This window comes from Chrysemys picta, chromosome 1, assembly GCF_011386835.1.
Source record: "Chrysemys picta bellii isolate R12L10 chromosome 1, ASM1138683v2, whole genome shotgun sequence".
Taxonomy (NCBI): domain Eukaryota; kingdom Metazoa; phylum Chordata; order Testudines; family Emydidae; genus Chrysemys; species Chrysemys picta.
This window is the reverse complement of record NC_088791.1, coordinates 247,928,531-247,949,824: the sequence shown is the minus strand read 5'-3', so window position 1 is coordinate 247,949,824 and position 21,294 is coordinate 247,928,531. Positions and strand designations below refer to the sequence as shown.

The window sequence follows — 21,294 nt, the reverse complement described above, 5'->3', positions numbered from 1 at the left end:
AGTAGTCAGTGCCAAATGCTTCAGAGGGAATTAACAGAACAGGATAATGTATTGAGTGATCCATTCCCTGTTGTCCAGTCCCAGCTTCTGGCAGTCAGATGCTTAGGGACCCCCACAGCATGGGGTTGCTTCGCTGACCAGCTTGACAAATAGCCATTTATAGACCAATCTTCCGTGAATTTGTCTCATTCTTATCTCCATGAACTTCTCATTTTTGAACCAATTTATACTTGTGACCTTCACAACAGCCCCTGTCAATGAGTTCCACAGGTTGATTGTGCCTTGTGTGAAGAAGTAAAACTGTTTGTTTTAAACAGTCTGCCTATTAATTTATTTGGGTGACCCCTGGCTCTTGTGTTATGTGAAGGAGTAAATAACATTTCCTTATTCACTTTCTCTACACCAGTCATGATTTTATAGACTTTTATCATATTCCCCCCTTAGTCATCTTTTTTATAACCTAAACAGTCCCTGTCTTTACTCTCTCCTCATATGAAAGCCGTTCCATACCCCTCATCATTTTTGTTGCTCTCTCTCCATTTTTTCCAATTATAATATATCTTTTTTGATATGGGGCAATCAGAACTGCATGCACTATTCAAGGTGTGGATGTTCCTTTATATAGTGGATTTATGATATTCCCTGTCTTATTATTTATCCCTTTCCTAATGGTTCCTAACATTCTGTTAGCTTTTTTGATTGCTGCTGCACATTGGGTTGATATTTTCAGAGAACTATCCACAGTGACTCCAAGATCTATTTCTTAAGAGTTAATAGCTAATTTAGACCCCATCATTTTGTATGTAGAGTTGAGATTATGTTTTCCAATGTGCATTCCTTTGTATTTATCAACATTGAATTTCATCTGCCATTTTGTTGCTCATCCACCCAGTTTTGTGAGATCCCTTTGTAACTCTTCATAGTCTGCTTTGGACTTAACTATCTTGAGTAATTTTGTATCATCTGCAAACTTTGCCACCTCATTGTTTATTCCTTTTTCCAGATGATGTTGAACAGGACTGGACCCAGTACAGATCCTTGTGGGACCCCACTATTTACCTCTCTCCATTCTGAAAACTGATAATTCTTTCCTACCCTTTGTTACCTGTTAACCAGTTACTGATCCATTAGAAGACCTTACTTCTTATCCCATGACAGATTACTTTGCTTAAGAGCCTTTGATGAGGGACCTTGTGAAAGGCTTTCTGAAAGTCCAAATACACGATATCCACTGGATCACTCTTGTCCATCTGTTTGTTGATCCCCTCAAAGAAGTCTAATAGATTTGTGAGGCACGATTTCCCTTTACAAAAGTCATGTTGACTCTTCCACAACATACTGTGTTCATCTATGTGTCTGAAAATTCTGTTCTTTACTACAGTTTCAATCAATTTGCCTGGTACTGAAATCAGGCTTACCAGCCTGTAACTGCCAGGATCATCACTGGAGCCTTTTTAAAAAATCAGCGTTACATTAGCTATCTGCCAGTCATCTGGCACAGCCACTGATTTAAGCAATAGGTTACAAACAACAATTAGTAGTTCGGCAATTTCGTATCTGAGTTCCTTCAGAACTCCTGAGTGGATGCCATCTGATCCTGGTGATTATTATTTAATTTAGCAATTTGTTCCCAAACCTCCTCTATCGACACATCAGTCTGGGACAGTTCCTCGGATATGTCACCTATAAAGAATGGTTCAGGTGTGGGAATCTCCCTCACATCCTCTGCAGTGAAGATTCATAGATTCTAGGACTGGAAGGGACCTCGAGAGGTCATCGAGTCCAGTCCCCTGCCCGCATGGCAGGACCAAATACAGTCTAGACATCCCTGATAGACATTTATCTAACCTACTCTTAAATATCTCCAGAGATGGAGATTCCACAACCTCCCTAGGCAAATTTATTCCAGTGTTTAACCACCCTGACCGTTAGGAACTTTTTACTAATGTCCAACCTAAACCTCCCTTGCTGCAGTTTAAGCTCATTGCTCCTTGTTCTATCCTTAGAGGCTAAGGTGAACAAATTTTCTCCCTCCTCCTTATGACACCCTTTTAGATACCTGAAAACTGCTATCATGTCCCCTCTCAGTCTTCTCTTTTCCAAACTAAACAAATGCAAAGACCAATGCAAAGAATTCATTTAGCTTCTCTGCAACAGTCTTGTCTTCCTTAAGTACTCCTTTAGCATCTTGATCCTCCAGTGGCCCAATTGTTTGGCAGACTTCTGGCTTCTGATGTACTTAACAAAAATTGCTGTTAGTTTTTGTGTCTTGCTAGTTGCTATTCAAATTCTTTTTGGGCTGCCTAATTATACTTTTACACTTGACTTGCCAGTGTTTATTCCTTTTCATTTTCCTCAGTAGGATTTGACTTCCAATTTTTAGAAGATGTCTTTTTTTCTCTAAGAGCCTTTTACTCTTCCATTACTTGCATCTGAAGAAGTGAGGTTCTTACCCATGAAAGCTTATGTTCCCAATACTTCTGTTAGTCTTAAAGGTGCCACAGGACCCTCTGTTGCTTTTTACAGATTCAGACTAACACGGCTACCCCTCTGATACTTTTACTCTGTTGTTTAGCTTTGGTGACAGTTTTTGGTCCACTAACTATTTTTTTTATTTGGGGTATACATATAGTTTGAGCCTTTATTATGATGTTTTTAAAGTTTCCATATAGCTTGCAGGCATTTCACTCTTGTGACTGTTCCTTTTAATGTCTGTTTAACTAACCTCCTAATTTTTGTGTAGCTCCCCTTTCTGAAGTTCAGTGCTACTGTGGTGGGCTTCTTTGGCATTTTCCCTACCACAAGGAAGTTAAATTGAATTACATTATGGTCACTATTACCGAGCAGCTCAGTTACACTCACTTCATGGGCTTGACCCCGTGTGCCACTTCGGATCAAACCAAGAACTGCCTCTCTCCTTCAGGACTAGCTGCTCCAAGAAGCAGCCACTAATGGTGACTAGAAATTTTATTTCTGCATCCCCATGCTGAGGTGATATGTTCTCAATCAACATGGGGATAGCTGAAATCCCCCAACAGTTTTCTGTTTTTGTAGCCTCTCTAATCTCCCTGACCATTTCACAACCACTGTCAACATCCTGGTCAGGAGGTTGATAGTATATTCCGACTGCTGTAGTCTCTTATCTTCTCTCTTATCTTGATTTCAGGAGCACTTGAAACAAAAAATATTAATGGGAATCAGTGGATAAGTGGGAAGTGAAGTGTTAAGTTAATAACTGTTAGTGAGCGTAGTGATAACAAGTAAAGAGCATCATTTAATAGTGGGGACTATTAGTAGAGGGGACTACTTAAGATCTTTTAGCAATTAATACTGTTCACTCTAGTTTTCAAAACCTTCATCAGTTATTTTTTTTAAGATCCATTATTATTCATTAATCATTAGAACTGATTTTTAAAACATTTTGTTCCTTTTACTACATTAAAAAATAAGACTTGAAAATTCACACAAGCCCACACTTCATTTAAGTCTACTCTGTAGCAACGACTAACTAAAAGTCATTGTTCTTTTTATCTTGTCACACACAGTTCTTTAGGGGGTTTTATAGCCTGCCATATGCATTATCCTCCCACTTAAACTTTGAAAACATTCCTGGCAATAATATGACACTGCTTCACCCAAGCTTGAATACTTAGTTCACTGTCAATACCGATAATGCCAGCCCGTGACAGCCACATAGCATTGGTATCACTGGCAGACCTGAAGCAGGTATAAGGTTTGTCCTGGAGATTTAAATGGTTTGTTTGCTTTTTAAAACTCAGGAGTCAAGGCCATGGCTTGTGAGGGCAAATATAGATATATTTATTGACCTTGCTTTGGAGTTGTCAGGGTTCCCTCCCCACTCTGAACTTTAGGGTACAGACGTGGGGACCCGCATGAAGGACCCCCTAAGCTTATTTCTACCAGCTTAGGTTAAAAGGTAACGCTGCCACCACCAAGTGATTTAAACAAACATTTAGGGAGAGCCACTTGGAGCTCTGCCTTCCCCAATATCTCCCAAGCCCCTACACCCCTTTTCCTGGGCAGGCTTGAGAATAATCCCCCATGTCCCTACACCCTCCTTCCTGGGAAGGCTTGAGAATATATCCTCACCAATTAGTCCTGGTGAACACAGACCCAAACCCTTGGATCTTAAAACAATGAAAAATCAGTCACATTCTTAAAAGAAGAATTTTAATTAAAGGAAAAAAAAGGTGAAAGGAGTACCTCTGTAAGATTAGAATGAAAGATAATCTCACAGGCAATCCGATTCAAAACACAGAGGGTTTCCCTCTGGGCAAAACTTTAAAGTTACAAAAAGAAAACCAAGAATACCCTCCTTCTTAAACAAGGGAAAACAAGGGAAAACACAAGCCAAAATAAAAGTAAATTAACGCATTTCCTTGCTAAATATTCACTAACTCTATAGGAGCTGGATGGCTTGTTTCCTTGATCTGTCTCCGGCAAAAGCACACACAACAACAGACAAAGACTTTCCTCCCGCCCCGATTTGAAAGTATCTTGTCCCCTTATTGGTCCTTTTGGTCAGGTGTCAGCTAGGTTATGTGAGCTTCTTAACCCTTTAGAGGTAAAAGAGGAATTAACCCTTAACTGTATGTTTATGACAGGAGTCCTCAGAATTTTTTCACTAATTTCAATTTGTGTTTGACATTTTCCACCCAGCTATAATGAATGTCAACACGATGATAATTCCCCTAAATTCAATACTCAATAAAAAACAAAGGGACAAATTCCAGGATGCGTTACCCTTTCCCCTGAAAACTCATAAGAGAAGAAGACAAACACTCTGAGCAGTCAGCTGGGGTGGCACCCCCAGAATCCAGCACTAGGACTTCCTGCCCTCACCTCTGGTCCATGGACATGCACGGCTCCAAGGGAGCTACATTTTCCGGGCTTCTTCTGTCTGGTTGTTCCCATCCCACTTCCATTTTAAGAGAAGTTTCCCAGCACAGAGAGGACCCCATGCAAAATTAATACAGCCTCAACGTTCTCCATAAAAAGCAGGGATTGTGCCACAGAGGTAGCTGACATCCTCCTTCCATACATGAGGAGGGACAATCCATACAAAGATCTTGAGGGGATGATTAGATCCCCCAAGAGGGCAGCGTATGCCCACTCTGGAGGTCAGGGAGTGACTGAGAGTGGCAGGTGCTCAGCACCCTTCAAGATTGACCCCAGAAGAAGTTTTTTTTAAAAGAGTGAATAAAAACAACAGTCATATGCTCATACCTGGAGGACCTGGGTATCCTGGTACACCTGGTAAACCTAAAAACAAAGGTGCTTTTTATTATGGGATGAACGCTAATGAAATAGATAATGTCAACAGTAATGATCTCATAGCATTTATTATGCAAATATCCACCACCACCTTATAACACTGGAGAGTAAAATAATACCTAGAATCAAAACTCAGATGATTTAATCTAAAATGATTTGCAAAAATTTCAGTAAAAAATAATCTGAGACTGACATCTGTGGAAGTCTGCAAGACAGAAATTTGTCAGAAAGACCCTGATCCTGTATCCACTGGAACTAGGAGGATCAGACCCTGAATCAACACCACAGGACAGGGACTAGTCTATCACTGAAACATTCCATGTAATTCCTACTATTGTTACTGGCAGTTAATCATATTTATTCAAAACAAAGCAGATCTTCAACTGAAATTCTTAGATTATACATAAAATAGTAACATTTTGCTAAATACCTGACACAGCATTCTTTGTGCCCCAAACTCCTGTTAAAGTCAGTGAGAACTCAGAATATGCAAGGAATACCTGCTAGCTGGAAAGTTTCAAAAGTTTTGAAATTTCTTCCAAAAAAATGGAAAAAATGCTCAGTTTTCCCCATCATTTTCTGACCAGCTTTATAAGTTTCTTACGTACCCTTTAAGATTGAAAATGTAATTACTGATTGTGGCTATTTAAGGAAATTATGTGCCTGAGTCTCTTTTCTGTTATCCTGCTTTCCTGCTGCTATAACTCAATGTACATTTATATGCCACGGTCAGTGGAGTATGACCAACATAAAACTGGTGTCTCAGTGAGGAGAATCAGGCCTTTTGTTCTTTCTGTGGTCACTTTACCAAGTACCAAATTGCAGCCTAACCCAAGGTGGAAGAAGGTATCCTGGACAGAGCTGAAGGAATATCTGATTTTTTCAGTTCTCTAGCTTCTCTATCTTCAAAATATTGGGGGGAAAAAATTGATTCAGATTGAACTGAACCTGAAAATTCCAAAAACTTTTGGTTAACTGAAAAAGTGTGTTTCAAATCTTGTTCCTCAGGAAATGTTGTTTCCAGACATTGTTAAAGGTCTAGATCAGGGATCTCAAACTCAAATCACCACGAGGGCCACATGAGGACTAGTACATTGGCCTTTTCATACAACGATACAAAAGTATAGTAAAAAATGAAATAAATGAAGAGTAATGTAGTATGCTATTAAAAGTCAATGTATTAACTTTTTAAAAACTGTAATGCGAAAAGGGGTTTTAATAAAATATAAACACCTGTAACTATTCCTTATGTGGTCAGTAACACCGATGATGATCTACACCAAGGGTCTCAAACACGCGGCCCGTGGGCCATTTCCTGCAGCCCACCATTTCCTGCACTGCGTAACCCTTTCCATCCCCCTGGTCACAGCCCAAAGTCGAGAGGAAAACTGAGGCTCGCCTAGGAATTATAAAAATGTTACAGAAAATTTCCACTTCATCACAGACACTGCCCAGTGTCCCAACGGAGAGCCCCCAGGCAATGGGAGGAGATGGACCTCTGGGTGCCCAGCACCCCTAACAGAGAGACCCCTGGGTGATGGGGGGGACCCCGGTGCCCAGTACCCCTAACAGAGAGACCCCTGGACAATGGGGGATGGTGCGTGGTGCCCCTAACTAACAGTCTATCACAGGGGTCTCAAACATGCGGCCCCGCCACAGCTCTGCCCCACCTCGCCTCTTGCCACCCCTTCCCCAAAGTCCCCGCCCAAACTTCGCCTCCTCCCTGACCCTATTCCAACCCCTTCCCCAAATCCCCGCCCCCGCCCCGCCTCTTCCCCGCCTCCTCCCCTGAGCACGTGGCATCCCCGCTCCTCCCCCCTCCCTCCTGGAAAGTCCTATGCGCTGCCAAACAGCTGTTGGGCAGCTGGAGCACTGGGAGGTAGGCAGAGGAGCAGGGACACAGCCCGCTGTGGAGGTGGGGGGAAGGAGGGAGCTTGGCTGCTGGCGGAGTCGCCACCTATGGTGGGCTGCGAATTTGAGACCCCTGGTGTAGATTCATAAAATGGCAGGAGGAGGAGCCAGAGTTGCCCACCTAATAACATTTAGCTCAGTGGTTATGGAATTCACCTGGGATGGGGAGACCTGGGTTTGAATCCCCTGTTAACCTGAAAGGAGCATAGATTTCAACCCAGGTCTCCCTCTTTCCAGGTGAGTGCCCTAACCACTGGGTTATGAGCTATTCTGCGCTGGATCTCTCTCCATCTCTCTGGTTGAAGCTGTTCCACTTTGTATAAGATTCACTAATTGGGCCAAAACAAGAGAGTGAGACTGCCGCTATAGGCTGGTCATCAGGCCACCCACCTTCTTCAAGTCTCTGGTGACCATTTAACTATTTATACAAATTGGAACAACTTCACCAGGAGAGTTGGAGAGAGACCCACCCCAGAATAGGCAACAGCCTGGTGGTTAGGATACCCTAATCACTGAGCTAAACGTTATAAGGGGAGCACAACAACCACCTCTTGTGAAAGAAAAACATTTTTCTGTCCGAAAACTATTCTGTAAATTTGTGATAATTCACAAATAGTTTGGTTCTACTGAAACTGCAATAAACTATTTGTCTGAAAAATTTTGCCCAGCTCTAATCCTTTACATAGGGAACAGCAAAACTACAACAAAATGTGAAACACACCATACAGCAAAGGGAATCATACCATATCCAGTCAAAATTACATAGGAAATATACGTAAGCAGAATGTAATAACCCAACAACAATTCAGTGACAAAATCAGGGCATTTCATTATCATATAGCTCCATTAAAGCATTCAAGTAATTCAATAATATTCTCCTTTAAAAAGAATTGAAGAGCATATATGAAAACAAAAACGTAATAAAAATGCATACCTTTTTCACCTTGTTCACCTTTTAATCCTGGAAAACCTGGAGGACCAATGTCTCCTTTTTCACCATAAGTTTCCAGTGTACTTATTACCTGAATCACAGAACAAATACCAAGATATTAGGAAATACACATGGGCAGCAGGTATAAGGCATAGGGAGACTAAGCCTCCTCAAATAGGGCAAGAAATGCAAGATGCAGCTCCCTTTGCACTGCCACCACTGGAAGCTCCCAAGAAGTGGGGGGGCCACTGGCACCCAGACTGTGGTCATGCCTGCACTCCGCCCCAAGGCCCTGCTCCCTCTCGGCCTCTTCCACCGTGCCCCCACCTGCGCTGCGTCTCTGCCCCCTGAGGCCCCCCTGCCCACCACTCGCTCCTCTCTGCCCCCTCCCCTCTGTCGCTCACCCTTAAGGCAGAAGGGGAAGGAAAGGAGTGAGTGGTGGGTGGGTGGGTAGCCTCAGGGGAGAGGGTGGAGAGAAGAGGGTAGAGGGGGGCCTCAGGGGAGGGGGTGGAGTGGGAGCGGAGCCTCAGGTCAGAGCAGAGGTGGAGCATGGGCAGGGCCTCACGGGGAGGAGGCTGAGTGAGGGCAGAGCCTTGGTCCAGGCACTGGTGCCCCCCCCCCACTTCTAGGGAGCTTCCAGTGCTCATGCCCAGCCTCTCCAAATGCAAGAGTCATGCACCGCCTATGGAAATACATAACTGAAGAGCTCAGATGTGTTGGAGCTTTCTAGCCTCTCTGACCTTGGGCCTGCCAGGGGCCAGTTTGTTCTGTGGTATAACTTGTAACTGCCTCAGGACTGCAGTAAATTGCATTGACACCTGAGGAATCACCAGGACGCTCTAGCTATGCCTCCTGCCGACTCTGAGCATGTCCTATACAGCAGCGTTGGTATGAGGGCTCACAAGCCTCAAATCCAGGTCCATAGAGTTCCCCAGGCAGCACTCAGGCCACAACTGCCACCCAGCAGCTCACCTGTGTAACTAGGGAAGGGTCCAGTGACAGGTGAGCTCGCAGAAGCTCCCCCCCATCTCCCACAAGCTCCTGATTGGGGAAGACATCCAGCCCCAGGACTGGATGAGGAGTGCTATATAAACCAGGAAGTTGTCTGAGCAATTAGAGGAATCCTTGGCTGGCTGCTACTACAGACCCTCCTGCTTACCTGACTTCTGAACTCTGCATTCTTGCCTGCTCCTGGTTCCTTCTTCTCCACCTACTCCTGGTTCCTGTCCTCCTATCCTGCCCTACTCCAGGCCTCTGCTCTGCCTTACCCCTGATACTGTCTCTGGCTCTGACTGCTGGCCTGGCATCTGACTCTGCCTCCATCTTTGACCTTTGGCTTGGTACCTGATGCTTTCTTCGGTTTTGACCCTCATCTCTGACCACTAGACCTGACTGCCTACGCCCTGGTTGCTCAGACTTTTCCAAGTGGGCCCAACAAAGGATGGACCCAGTGTAGCTCCCTGTAACAGAAGGGGGATCTGTAATGCACAAGTGAGTGATCCAGCTCCTGGCAGATAACTGAACCATCCAGGTGCAGAACATGCAGCTGGCCACTGAGAATCAGGCACTGCAAGATCAAGTCCATCAACTCCATGCAGAAAATGCTATACTCCAGGCTCATCTGGCTGCGCTGTTCCCCAACCAGGGATGCACTGCCCGTCTGCCCAAGCGTTTTGATGAGAGCTGCTCCAAATTCCAAGGTTTCATGACTCAGTGCCGCCTCTTGTTCTCAACCATAGGTGCACATTTCTGACCATGCCAAAGTAGGCCTGGTAGACAGCCTGCTGACAGGGGAAGTGTTGGACTGGGTCTTTCCCCTGTTGGAAATCAACAGTCTGGTTTTGTCTAACTGGGATGCCTTCCAACAGATAATGTCAAGCATCTTTGATTACCCTATCTGCACCTGCTCTACTGAGGCTGCCCTGCAAAAACTCCCACAGGGATTGGACCCAGCCATTGCCTATGTAGCTTACTTCCACCATCTCGTATCAGACACAGAATGGAAAGAGGCGACCCAGTTATATCAGTTTTAATAGGGCCTGTGGGACGAGGTTAAGGACAAACTGGCCTGAGTCAAGACCCCAGTGGGTCTGGACGCCTTCATAGAGCTCGTCATCTGTATTGACAATCATCTACATGAACAATGGGAAGAAAGAAGAGGGGCACCATGACCGTGCTCCCTGCTATTGGATTCCCCCTGACCTGTTGAACTAATGCAGATAGACCTAACTCACCAGCAACTCACCCCGAAGAGAGAAAGCACTGGCGATGCCTTAAACTTGTGTTACTACTGTGGGGTGCCAGGCCGTGAGTTCTCCAATTACCCTACAGGGACCCAGTCCAAAGGAATCTGGGAAATGAGCCCAGTGAAGGGGGCTGGCCTGGATCCTGGCAGAGTATCCCCTTGAAATCCCAACTGAGGTCCTGACAGGGACATGCACTGGCTCCTGTCGACCAGCAGCACACCTACAAGTCACAGCTAAATTGCGAATCTCAGGACATTCCCTAGGCCCTCATTGACCTGGGTGTGGCAGATAACTTCCTTGATGAAGAGGCAGCCTGGGCACTAAAGATTCTCCTGCAGCCCAAGCCTGTTCCGGACCTAGTAGAAACGATTGAAGGGTCCCTCTTATCAGCCAGGCCAGTGGTCACCAAAACTATTCAGCTCAAAGTTATCATCCAGGGGTAAGGAAGACCCTACAGTTCAGTGCCATCCATTCCCTGCACTTCCCTCTGATCCTGGGTGTTTTGTGGCTGCCCTTCCACAATCCCCTTATCCACTGATGCGGACTAAGAATATGAAGAACTTCCCAATTCTGCCAGCAGCACTGCTTGACCGCAGGAATTGGCCAGCAGGCAGTAGCTCCCCAACAGTTCCATGCCAGGGTATGGGGCCCAGCAGAGCAGCCTGCCGATTGTGGTCCTCAACTTCCATCCAAATACACTGACTACAAAGATGTATTTGGAAAAAAGATGCCGACGCCCTGCCCCCACACAGAGACTATGACTGCCCAATTGAGCTACAACCAGGGGCAAACATTCCGTTTGGGCGTATATATGCCATACCAGAGCCTGAACCAACAGTGCTGTGCACCTACCTTCAGGAAAACCTAGACAAGGGCTTTATTCATAAATCCACGTTGTCTTCTGGAGCACCAGTCCTCTTTGTTTAAAAAGAAGGATGAGAGCTTCCGACCGTGTGTTGAATATTGGGCCTAAATCAGGTCACCATTAGAAACTGGTACATCTTGCCACTAATCCCCAAACTAATGGACTATGTGAGTACTGGCTAGGTGTACACAAAGCTATACCTCCAGAGGGCCTACAACCTAGTACATGTTAGAGCTGGGGATGAACTGAAGACCACATTTTGAATGAGTTATGGTCACTTTGAGTATCTTGTGATGTCCTTTGGGTCAACAAATGCACCTGTGATGTTCCAGCATTTTAACAACAATGTACTCCAAGACATTCTTGACCAATACATGGCAGCATATCTGGATACTTATTTTCTCAGATAATGTCGAACAGTTCATGTGTGTCCATGCATGTATTCCATCCTGGAGAGGCTACGCAAACATGGCCTCTATGTCAAACTAGGAGAATGTGTTTTCTATCAGTCTTCCATAGGATGAACCCTAGGAATTCTATCTCCAGCTGTTATCATAATTGACCCATGCAAGGTAAAGGAAGTCCCTGAGTGGGCTGTGGCACAGAAGGTCTGCGACTTGGGGTTTGCAAACTTCTATCTGTGGTTCATCCTGAAGTTCTCGGAGCAGATCACCCCTCTCACTGTCCTACTCCACCAAAAAAAAATAGGTTCCTCTGGTCTCCCGAGGCCTAGTAGGCCTTTAAACAATTAAAACTAACATTTACCACACTTTCCAAATTGGTTCATCCCAATACCACACAAGCCTTCATCCTTGAGGAAGATGCTTCCAACTTAGCAATCAAAGCAGTGCTGTCCCAAAGGCATGGCCTTCAACAACTCCTACATCCGTGTGCCTTCTTTTCCAGAAAACTCACACCCATGGAGCAAAACTATGACATGTGAGACCAAGAATTCCTGACGATTAAAACCACTTTTGAAGAGTGGCACCACTATCTAAAAGGGGCCTGGTATCCTTGACTATCTGCATAGGGCCAAGGCCCTTAACCAACGACAACTTTGGTGGGCCTTATTCTTTGTGCTCTTTAATTTCATAATTTCCTATCACCCAAGAACCAAAAACAGCAAGGCTGATGCTTTTCCTGGAAGGGCAAGTATTACACTGACTTTATGGACCCTAACCTGAAACCCTCCTGCATCCTCAAGCCTCATAACTTTCTTGGTGCAGCTCCCCAAGACCTGCTCACCCTGATAAGATCAGCCTCAACCATGGGATCTCTGGAGTCGAGCAGGAAGCCATAAATAAGGAAACCCATGCGGTTCAAGATGGGTTAATTGATGTAAAAGGTCATATCTATGTTCTCCTCGGGCCTCTGAGGACTACCTCCCTACAGGTATGCCATGACTCTCCCCTGGCAGGAAATTTTTGTCACTTTAAAACTCAGTACATCATTTCCTCTGTCTTCTGGCTTTGCATATGAGACACAGTGCTGGCCTACCTGGCCTCATTCAATGTATGTGTCTGCTTCAAGTTGGCCCATCAATAAAACCCTGGGACTCCTGCAACCCCTCAAGATTCTACCTGGCCCCTGGACTATCACTGCATTAAAATTTGTAGTAGAACTACCCAAGTCCAATCAGTTCAAGACCATCCTGAACGTCATGAACAACTTCACAGAGATGGAACACTTCATCCCTGGCACTGCCAACTCTCCTCCCAGGAAACCGCCTGGCTCTGGGTAGACCAAGTTGTCCACCTCCATGGCCTCCCAGAGAGCATTGTCTCTGACCAAGGAACATAATTTGTCTCCCACTCCTGGCAAGAAGCTCTCTTTCTGGATTTTGGGCATCTGCTCCTGACTCCCCTCTGCCTATCACCCTCAGACTAAGGGTCAAGCTGAAAGAACCAACCAGATCCTGGAGCAGTATCTTCGGTGTGATATCAATTTCCACCAACTTGTCCTTGCTGCTGCCTCAGACAGAGTTTGTATACAATAACACAGAATATGTGTCTATAGGGCAAAGCCCCCTTTTTTCGAATTATGGGTTCCATTCCCAGTTCTATCCAAAGCCACCCACAACTTCCCACAATCCAGTAGCCCTGGATTGAATACATCAGCTACACCAAACCCAAACTGAGCAAAAAGTTCACCTGGAGGGTGCCCAAAAGAGCTACAAACAATACCACCAATGACAGGAGGGGCCTGCCCTGTCAATAAGACACAAAAAACATATGAACAGGCTATCTCATAAATTAGACTACCAGATCCTTGGCCCCTACTGAATTTGCTGGCAAATTAATCCTGTTGCCTTTGAACTCGGCTTGTCCTGTTCTCTCCGAATGTACCCCATTTTCCACATATTACTCCTGAAGCGCCACCTTCCAGACCCATTCCCTCACCATTTTGAACTCCAATCTACCCACCTGCCAGTCAGTATGTGTTCAATACCACAATGAGTACATCTTCCAAGAAATCTTTGATACCAAAATTAGGCAGGGGAAACACTGGTATTTTGTGGATTGGGAAGGCTATGGTTCTGAAGAGCGCTCCTGGGAAATAACAGGAAACATACATGCTCCTAACCTGGTAAATGCTTTCCAGCAGAACCATTCTGAAAAACCTAGCCACAACCACCCAGAGGGCACACTAGGGGTGAGAGTGATGTGGGGGAATCACAGGCCTTGAACCTGGGTTCTCAGGCAGTGCACAGGCCACAACTGCCACCCCGCAACTCAGCTAAGTAACTAGGGGAGGTCTAGTGAAGGATGAGCTTGCAGAGGGCCCCGCCCCCAAAGCTCTCAATTTTGGGGACCATCCAGCCCCTCAGTTGGCTGAGGAGTGCTATATTAACCAGGAAGTAACAACAGGAAATTGTCTGAGAAATTAGAGGAATCCTTGGCTGGCTACTACTATGGACCCCTCCTGCTTACCTGACTCCCAAGTCCTGCATTCCTGCCTGCTCCCGGTTCCTGCTTCACCACCTGCTCCTGGTTCCTGTCTTCCTATCCCAGACTCCCGTCTACCTACAGTTCCTGCTGTCCTACCCTACACCAGGCCACTCTTCCTCTGCCTTACCCCAGATGGATGGTGTCTCTGGTTCTGCCCCCTGGCTTGGTATCTGATGTCATCTTCAGTTTTGAGCCACAGCTCCAACCACTAGGTCTGACTCCTGCTCCAATCACTAGGCATGACTGCCCACACCTTGGTCACTGAAACTGGGCCGTTTTAATGTCCCTCTGCTGCGAGAATTGTGCAAAGCAGCCTGAGGGCTTATCTACACAGGATGTTAATGTACAGCAGCCCAATGTGTAAATCTACAGCTCCCTGGGCTGCCATGTACTTACTCACCATGGGGACCCTGCACTAATAGTTCAGTAGCACATTTTGATGTATTCCTGTTTCAAACAGTAATATTTCAATGCGCACTATAGAACTTTTAGTGCACAGCAGCAGGGTCCATAGAGGACATTACTGCACAGCAAGCTAGTGCACTGTAGATTTACACCCTGATTTGCAGCACACTAACTGTGTAGCCAAGCCTTTAGTGTAGGCCAGGATCTAGTTGATAATACTTACACTACATTTTATTTTAATATAGTTTGTTCTGGTGATTTCTGTAGACATAGAATTGTACTTATAGTACAGTACCCTAAGTCTACATAGAAATATTCAGGAATAATGTACAATTGGTTGAAAAAAGTTATCCATTCCTTTTATCCCAAATATAGGGAAGACAGTTCATAGAATTTGGGACACATATGTGCCTGGCTAACTGCAATCTATTTCTAAAAGTAGTGTGAAAAAAAACCCCTGTACTACACTGTACAGTCAATAAACCATGCTCTGATGTCCTTATTTGCACCATTGTTAGTAATTATTTGTACTGCTTTATAATAATAGCAAGGCAGCAGTAATATTTTTAACCCATAAGCCAAAAGATTTAAAACTCAAAGGATACAAATTGCCACAATATAGAAGTTTCCCTTTACAGATTTCAAATATACTTGGACAACATAGGGCTTCCAAGTTTTGCTCCCACTGAAAATCAATGGCAATATTGCCACTGATTTCAGTTGAATCAGAACCTATGCGTAGTCTTTTAAAAAAAAGTCCTGAGTGCTTTGACATCCACACTGATTTGGTATTTTGTGTCTGTTTTGTATAAGCAAAATTTAATTTACTTACTCTTCCTGGAAGTCCTGGAAGACCTTGTGTGCCCTTGTCTCCCTGAACAGAAAAACAATTTACATTTTTAAATTCAAGTACCACACAATGAAAACTGATCTATCAATGGCATTCCATTAGCTTTCTAGTCTTACACATGGAGACTTTTATCTTCTAACAATTTACTAACTGAACAAGATCAATATAGAATCCACTTTACAAGTGCAAATTTGGGCCGGATTCATGTACATGGACCCCTTCTTCTGCACAAACTCACAAAATACAAAGAAGTATGCAGCCAATTAATTGGGGCAGTATGTTCAGTATTTTTCTTAATGAGGAGACATGCACTGTTTTATACTAAGTTACATTTATTATTATAGGCAGGTCTGGTAGCACTACCTATTATTAAGGTGCTGACACTTCCCATTATAAGACCCTGTTTTCCATTGCGTATAACTTTGCCAAACTGTAGCTGTTTGGGATGAAATTTTCCAAGGTAGGTGTCTGCTTCAGGCTGAATTTTTGGGGAAAATTTCAACCAAAATGAGAATTATGCTAGGGAACCATATATAATTTTGCCCATGGTAAAAAATTCGGACAACTTTTTACCTGGAGAGCTCTAGTTCCCCCATACTTCAGAGCAGGGTCTTGAAAATTGTCAGGGGGTGGCATTTATGTCATGGCTGTACTTTTTGCTATCCCTGTTAAAATCTGCCCAAATCTGGCCAAGTTATAAGACTTTGAAAAAAAATCAGTTCACACGCGCTTAGGGGAGACTTCTTAGATTTTAGGAGCTTAAATCTCCAAAGATTCCATCCTCATTGAGCGTGATTGAGCCTCTCACAGCTCCTAGTGCTAATCAAGCTGTGCATCCCTACAAGCAAATTGAGCATGATCTTTCCAGACCAGGGGTACAAACACAAAGCTATACTTTCTCTGTAATGGCTGTTTCCAGTTACTCTAGGCCACGGTACAGTTGGGCACTGGATCTGAGAGCAGGGAGTCTGTCTCTCTTGTGCTCTCAGTGCCCTTCATGCTGGCTCCCAGACAACGGGAAGGAGAAAGTATGATTTGAATGCAGAGGATACAAAAGCCAGACTGGGAAGAGAGAAAAGAGTAGATTGGGACGAAGAGTCTGGGACTGGAGTGGGGGGCAGAGAGAAGAGAGACACTGTGACTGGGTGGGCAAAGGCAATGGGACTCAAAGCTGGAGGTGGGGTGGGGCTGGTGTGGGAAAGAGGGAGACCATTTGATCGTGTAACTAATGACTACCATATTTCATATCCACAAGGAGACTGAAATAAGATTGCACAGGCAACTTTAATTCTAGCATTTCCTAACTTTTGAATGATTGACTTTGCAATCTTAATAATGTTTTTTAACATAGCTTTTTCCTGTGTGTAATATGTAACTGGTTACTGTAAGCTATGAATGCAAGATATTAGCTATTAATTTTGCCCCAAAGAGATAACATTTAATTACTTACCTTAGGACCAGGGTCACCTGGTAGTCCTGGAACTCCAAACCCACCATCCTCACCCTATGTGTATATTGGGGTGGGAGAGGAGAGAAAAAACAAATCAGACACAATAAATACAGTTGCACCTTATTAGTGATAGTGTCTCAGTTTAAATCCTCAAACTGATCACTTTTTCAACACAAAAGAGAATTTATCTAAATAATTCTGAAATCTGCTGGAATCACTCCACCGTTTTCATTTTTCTTATTTTTGCATACAATGGAATCAAACATTTAATATAGAAGACTTTTTTTCTTTTAAAAAGCTAAAGAGTGATATTAAAAATGCAGTGAAACATACAGTGTTTCCTTTTGGTCCTTGCTCGCCATCTTTTCCAGGTTTTCCCTGTAAAGCACAAAATTCCACATTATTGAATCATGAACATCAAATTTATATCATTTCTGCACACATTGCCTGAAACATTAAAACTAAGAATCCAGCAATATAATGAGTTCATGAATCCTCTTTTCACCGCTAACAGTGCACGATGTATGACAATGGGCAAAAATATGACCACTGAGGATGTACATTTCCCAGCATGCTGATAATTTAGAGCAGTAGTTCTCAAACTTTTTATATTGGGAACTCATTTCACACAGCAAGCCTCTGAGTGTGATCCCCACCCCTTATAAATTAAAATTGGGGGTAATTTAATTTTAATGTAATTTTAATTTAACAGGGGCTCAGGTTGTCAGTCCTGCCAGACACAGGTTGACAGCTCACACCCCCAGGTAATAACCTCGCAACACCTTGAGGGATCATGACCCTCAGTTTGAGAACCCCTGGTCTAGAGTCAAACGCAGAGCTGCAGATCTCCCCATGTTGCTCAGATGGTACTTTAGTAGACAATTAACATTGTTCTTATTTTATTTATTATATAATCAAATTTTATCTCCTATATTCCTTTTGTTTGTTTCTTTCTTTTAGGAATGACTGTGCATAAATACCATGAATGACAGGTGTTTCTGAAATAATGGTGATTAGGCAAATTAGCTGCCATATATATGTTTCTTTTGCTCTCCGTTTTACTTTCTGATCTCTGGGGGTGATTTTTCAAATCAGTAAAAAAAATAGCTAAAAGCCTTATCAACCTGCTCAAACTAAGCATGCACATTTCTTTTCTTTTAGGATTTGTACATACGGTATTTGTTTTTTACTCTAGGTATTTTTATTCCCCTCCCCCCCATTGGTCTCTTAGTGGATGTTTTGTTATTTTATCAAATTTAGCTATTAAAACTATTGTTTTAAAAGAGGTGTGAGGCAGATTCTAAACTCACTGATGTGTGGAATGCATTTCGATGTCACTGGAAGTTCCATGATTAGAACAAGTAAGAAATACGGAATGCCCTGAACAATGATTTTGATGTTTGCACATTTTGCTAAATTAGCCACACAAGGCTATTCAGAATACTGTACCTCTATTTCTTCCATTTACTGCCAGAGAGGATTTCACATCTCATATTTTGTATGTGTTTGTTAATATGGGTCTCAAAAAAAGCATGATTTTTTTTGTGTGTGGTTTAATTCCTCTATTTGTAACACTTTGAAAGTAAATGCAAATCTATTGTCAGCAATATAAGGATTAGTTCTTAGTTAACGCTAGACTATCAACGGCATCAGTAACTGATTTATAATATTTTATTTTTTACATCAGGACTGTAGTGTTTTATTTGTCAATTGTGCCTTTCATTCTAGGGTTAGATAATATTTATATGTGTATGTGCAATAGAGTACAAATGATTTATGAAATGGTTATAACTAGTAAACAAATCACTACAAACAATTACCACATTTTAGGAGTAATTTTTTTATAAATTGTTTACTGCCTATATATTTAAAAACACTTAGGCTATCTTAAATTGTATTAAGAAAATAGATTGGCACAGAATATATAAAGAGACATTGGACTAATACAGGGATCAGCAACCGGGAACTGCGGCCAATGGGAGCTGCGGGAGTGGCACCTGTGGGTAGAGACAGTGCGCAGAGCTGCCTGGCCACACCTCCACCTAGGAGCAGCAGGGACATGTCGCCGCTTGTGGGGAGCCATCTGAGGTGAATGCCGCCTGGATCCAGCACCCCAAAACCCCTCCTGTGCCCCAACCCCATGCCCCGAGCCCTCTCAATGAAGCTCAGTTTTTATTGATAAAATACTGTATACTTACTCGTGGGCCAGATTTCCCAGGTTCACCTTTTTCCCCTTTGAAACATGAGCCTGGATCTCCCTTAAGAACACAAACCAGATTAATCATACTGTATTTTTTGTTGTACATTTTATTTTACTTATAAGCCATTAAGACACACAAAGTCCTTTAAGGCATGGTCACCATAGGGTTTGGTAAAATCTTTTAAGCAAACAAAATGATTACATAATACTTACTTTAATCCCTATATCACCTTTTTCACCTTTTTCACCCTAATGAAATTAGAAAACAATGAAAATCAATATATGGAAAAATTATCCATAATCCACTTCTGCTATAAATCATTTATTTCCTCTTTGTCAGATACAGTACCTTGTTTCCAAAGTCTTCTAGAGACACGTGACTTATTTATACAGGTATTATCATATTCACAGATTATCCCTGTACAAATTCTTCAGATACTTACAGGAAGAGCATTAAACTTTATTTAGGACAGTTAAAACATGGACCAAGTTTGCATAATTGGCATTAGATTGCTTATAACACTGGTTTCTCGGTCTTTCTTTAGTAACCTTTTCCCCACAGTCTTTAAACAAAGAAACTAGGAGTCCAATATTGTAAGGACTAAGTAATATTTTCTCACCGTCGTTCCATTTATGAGAATGTACTCTTTCTTGCTGTCATATGAGGCAGGTCCTGGTGTGCCCAGCTCTCCTTGTTCACCCTATTGACACAAAATTCAGGATTATTAATGTAATTAGAAAGAATATTTATACTGAGAACATTCATAAATATGTAAGTTTCTGAAGAATTTGTACAGGGATAATCTGTTGCATTCGAAAGCATTTCAAACAGAGAGGCTTACCTTATCACCTTTTGGTCCTTGAAAACTCAAGCCCATCTGACCCTGATGAAAAAATTATACATGTATTAATGCATTAGCCAACTTTCCTTTTATAAATATATATGTGTAAGAATTTTATAAATGTGGTAGATTTGGCCCCAAATCTAACCTCCTGTTTATTCAAATATGGAAAGTCCTCGAGGCCCATATATTTTTCTCCTGACTTAAAAGTTAATTAGCCATAAGCCTGAATTGTTGTTAATATTTTATTATTAATTTCTGGTCATGCCTGGAATGTGCTCGACATTTTCGAAACGGCATACAAAGGCATAGGTCCAGCCATGAGGAGATAATCACATTATTTTTGTGAAAAACAAACAGAGATGGAGGATGAGGAGCAGGGAAATATACAATTAAGGGGGCTATAAGATTATAACATAGCTTTAATGACAACTAAAATATAGCTATATGTGTGCAGGCAAATATTTAAATGGACAAATTTCTCACTCTTTCTGACAAAAACTCTCTTTTTCCCACCTACCTCTCTTTCGAGACAGATATATAGAAGCAGAAACAATCCCAAATGACCTTATAAACATGTCATTATATTTATCTTATTTTTCCTGTCTTTAGCTCAACCATGTGTTCACTTTGACAAGTCGGGCAATGGTAGGACTGCAGAAGGCATGGGAGATGTGGCTTCCAAATAAATATTTGGCTATGATCAATGGGACCACTGTACATCCCACAGGATCTCTGCCCTAATGTTGGCTTTCCCTTTACCTGTGCACTCAGTGCAGTCCCACAAACCCTGTGAATACCTGAAACAGTCCTATTTAGGGCATGATAGTCCCAAGTTCTTTGCACTCAGAACTGTACAGTTGCTGGGGCTGAAAAAATATGCAACTGTTGGTTTGGTTTTTGTGTGTGTGCACTTCCTGCCTCTGGATGCCAGAGATCACTGCAGCTACTACAACTGGGTGGCCAGAAGCAGTCTTTCCTCTGGTCCTGACTCCTGCAGAGAGTCAGCCCCCAGCAGCAGTTTCAACTTAGTTCTGCCTTCGGAGAGGTGGCATCAAATGGAGACAACAAATGGGGAGAGGAGTAAGCCCCATGAGAGAGATGGAGGAACATGGAATTCCACTATGTTGGACAAAGCAAGACACATTAAAGGTGGCAGAGAGGAAATGTAAAGGGGGACACCACAGATCGGGGCTGGAAGATGGAGGGAAATTTGGAAGGAGAGGAGAATAGTCCCCAGTGGAATGCCAGAGGAGGTAGCTGGCCACTCCACTCCCCCACCACATACTACTCAATGCCACCCTGCCACCATCATCAAGAGAATGGGGGCAATCCAGAGCCTGTTGAGGGC

At 43.1% G+C, this 21,294-nt stretch overlaps 1 protein-coding gene across 5 annotated transcripts in view; it reads right to left on the bottom strand.

The window, feature by feature from the left end:
* COL4A1 (collagen type IV alpha 1 chain) overlaps positions 1-21,294 on the bottom strand; it is a 220,574-nt gene that overhangs the window by 66,323 nt on the left and 132,957 nt on the right. For all 5 annotated transcript variants that reach the window (XR_010600513.1, XM_065592209.1, XM_065592215.1 and 2 more), the window contains exons 12-20: positions 19,944-19,985; positions 19,722-19,802; positions 19,315-19,350; positions 19,100-19,159; positions 17,235-17,279; positions 16,902-16,955; positions 15,434-15,475; positions 8,141-8,228; positions 5,248-5,283 (exon numbers count right to left, since the gene is read on the bottom strand). Coding sequence is in view for 4 of the 5 variants with exons in the window: in XM_065592209.1 (XP_065448281.1) it covers positions 5,248-5,283; positions 8,141-8,228; positions 15,434-15,475; positions 16,902-16,955; positions 17,235-17,279; positions 19,100-19,159; positions 19,315-19,350; positions 19,722-19,802; positions 19,944-19,985 (484 nt within the window). In the remaining variant the exon portion in view is untranslated. The remainder of the gene's footprint in view (positions 1-5,247; positions 5,284-8,140; positions 8,229-15,433; positions 15,476-16,901; positions 16,956-17,234; positions 17,280-19,099; positions 19,160-19,314; positions 19,351-19,721; positions 19,803-19,943; positions 19,986-21,294) is intronic.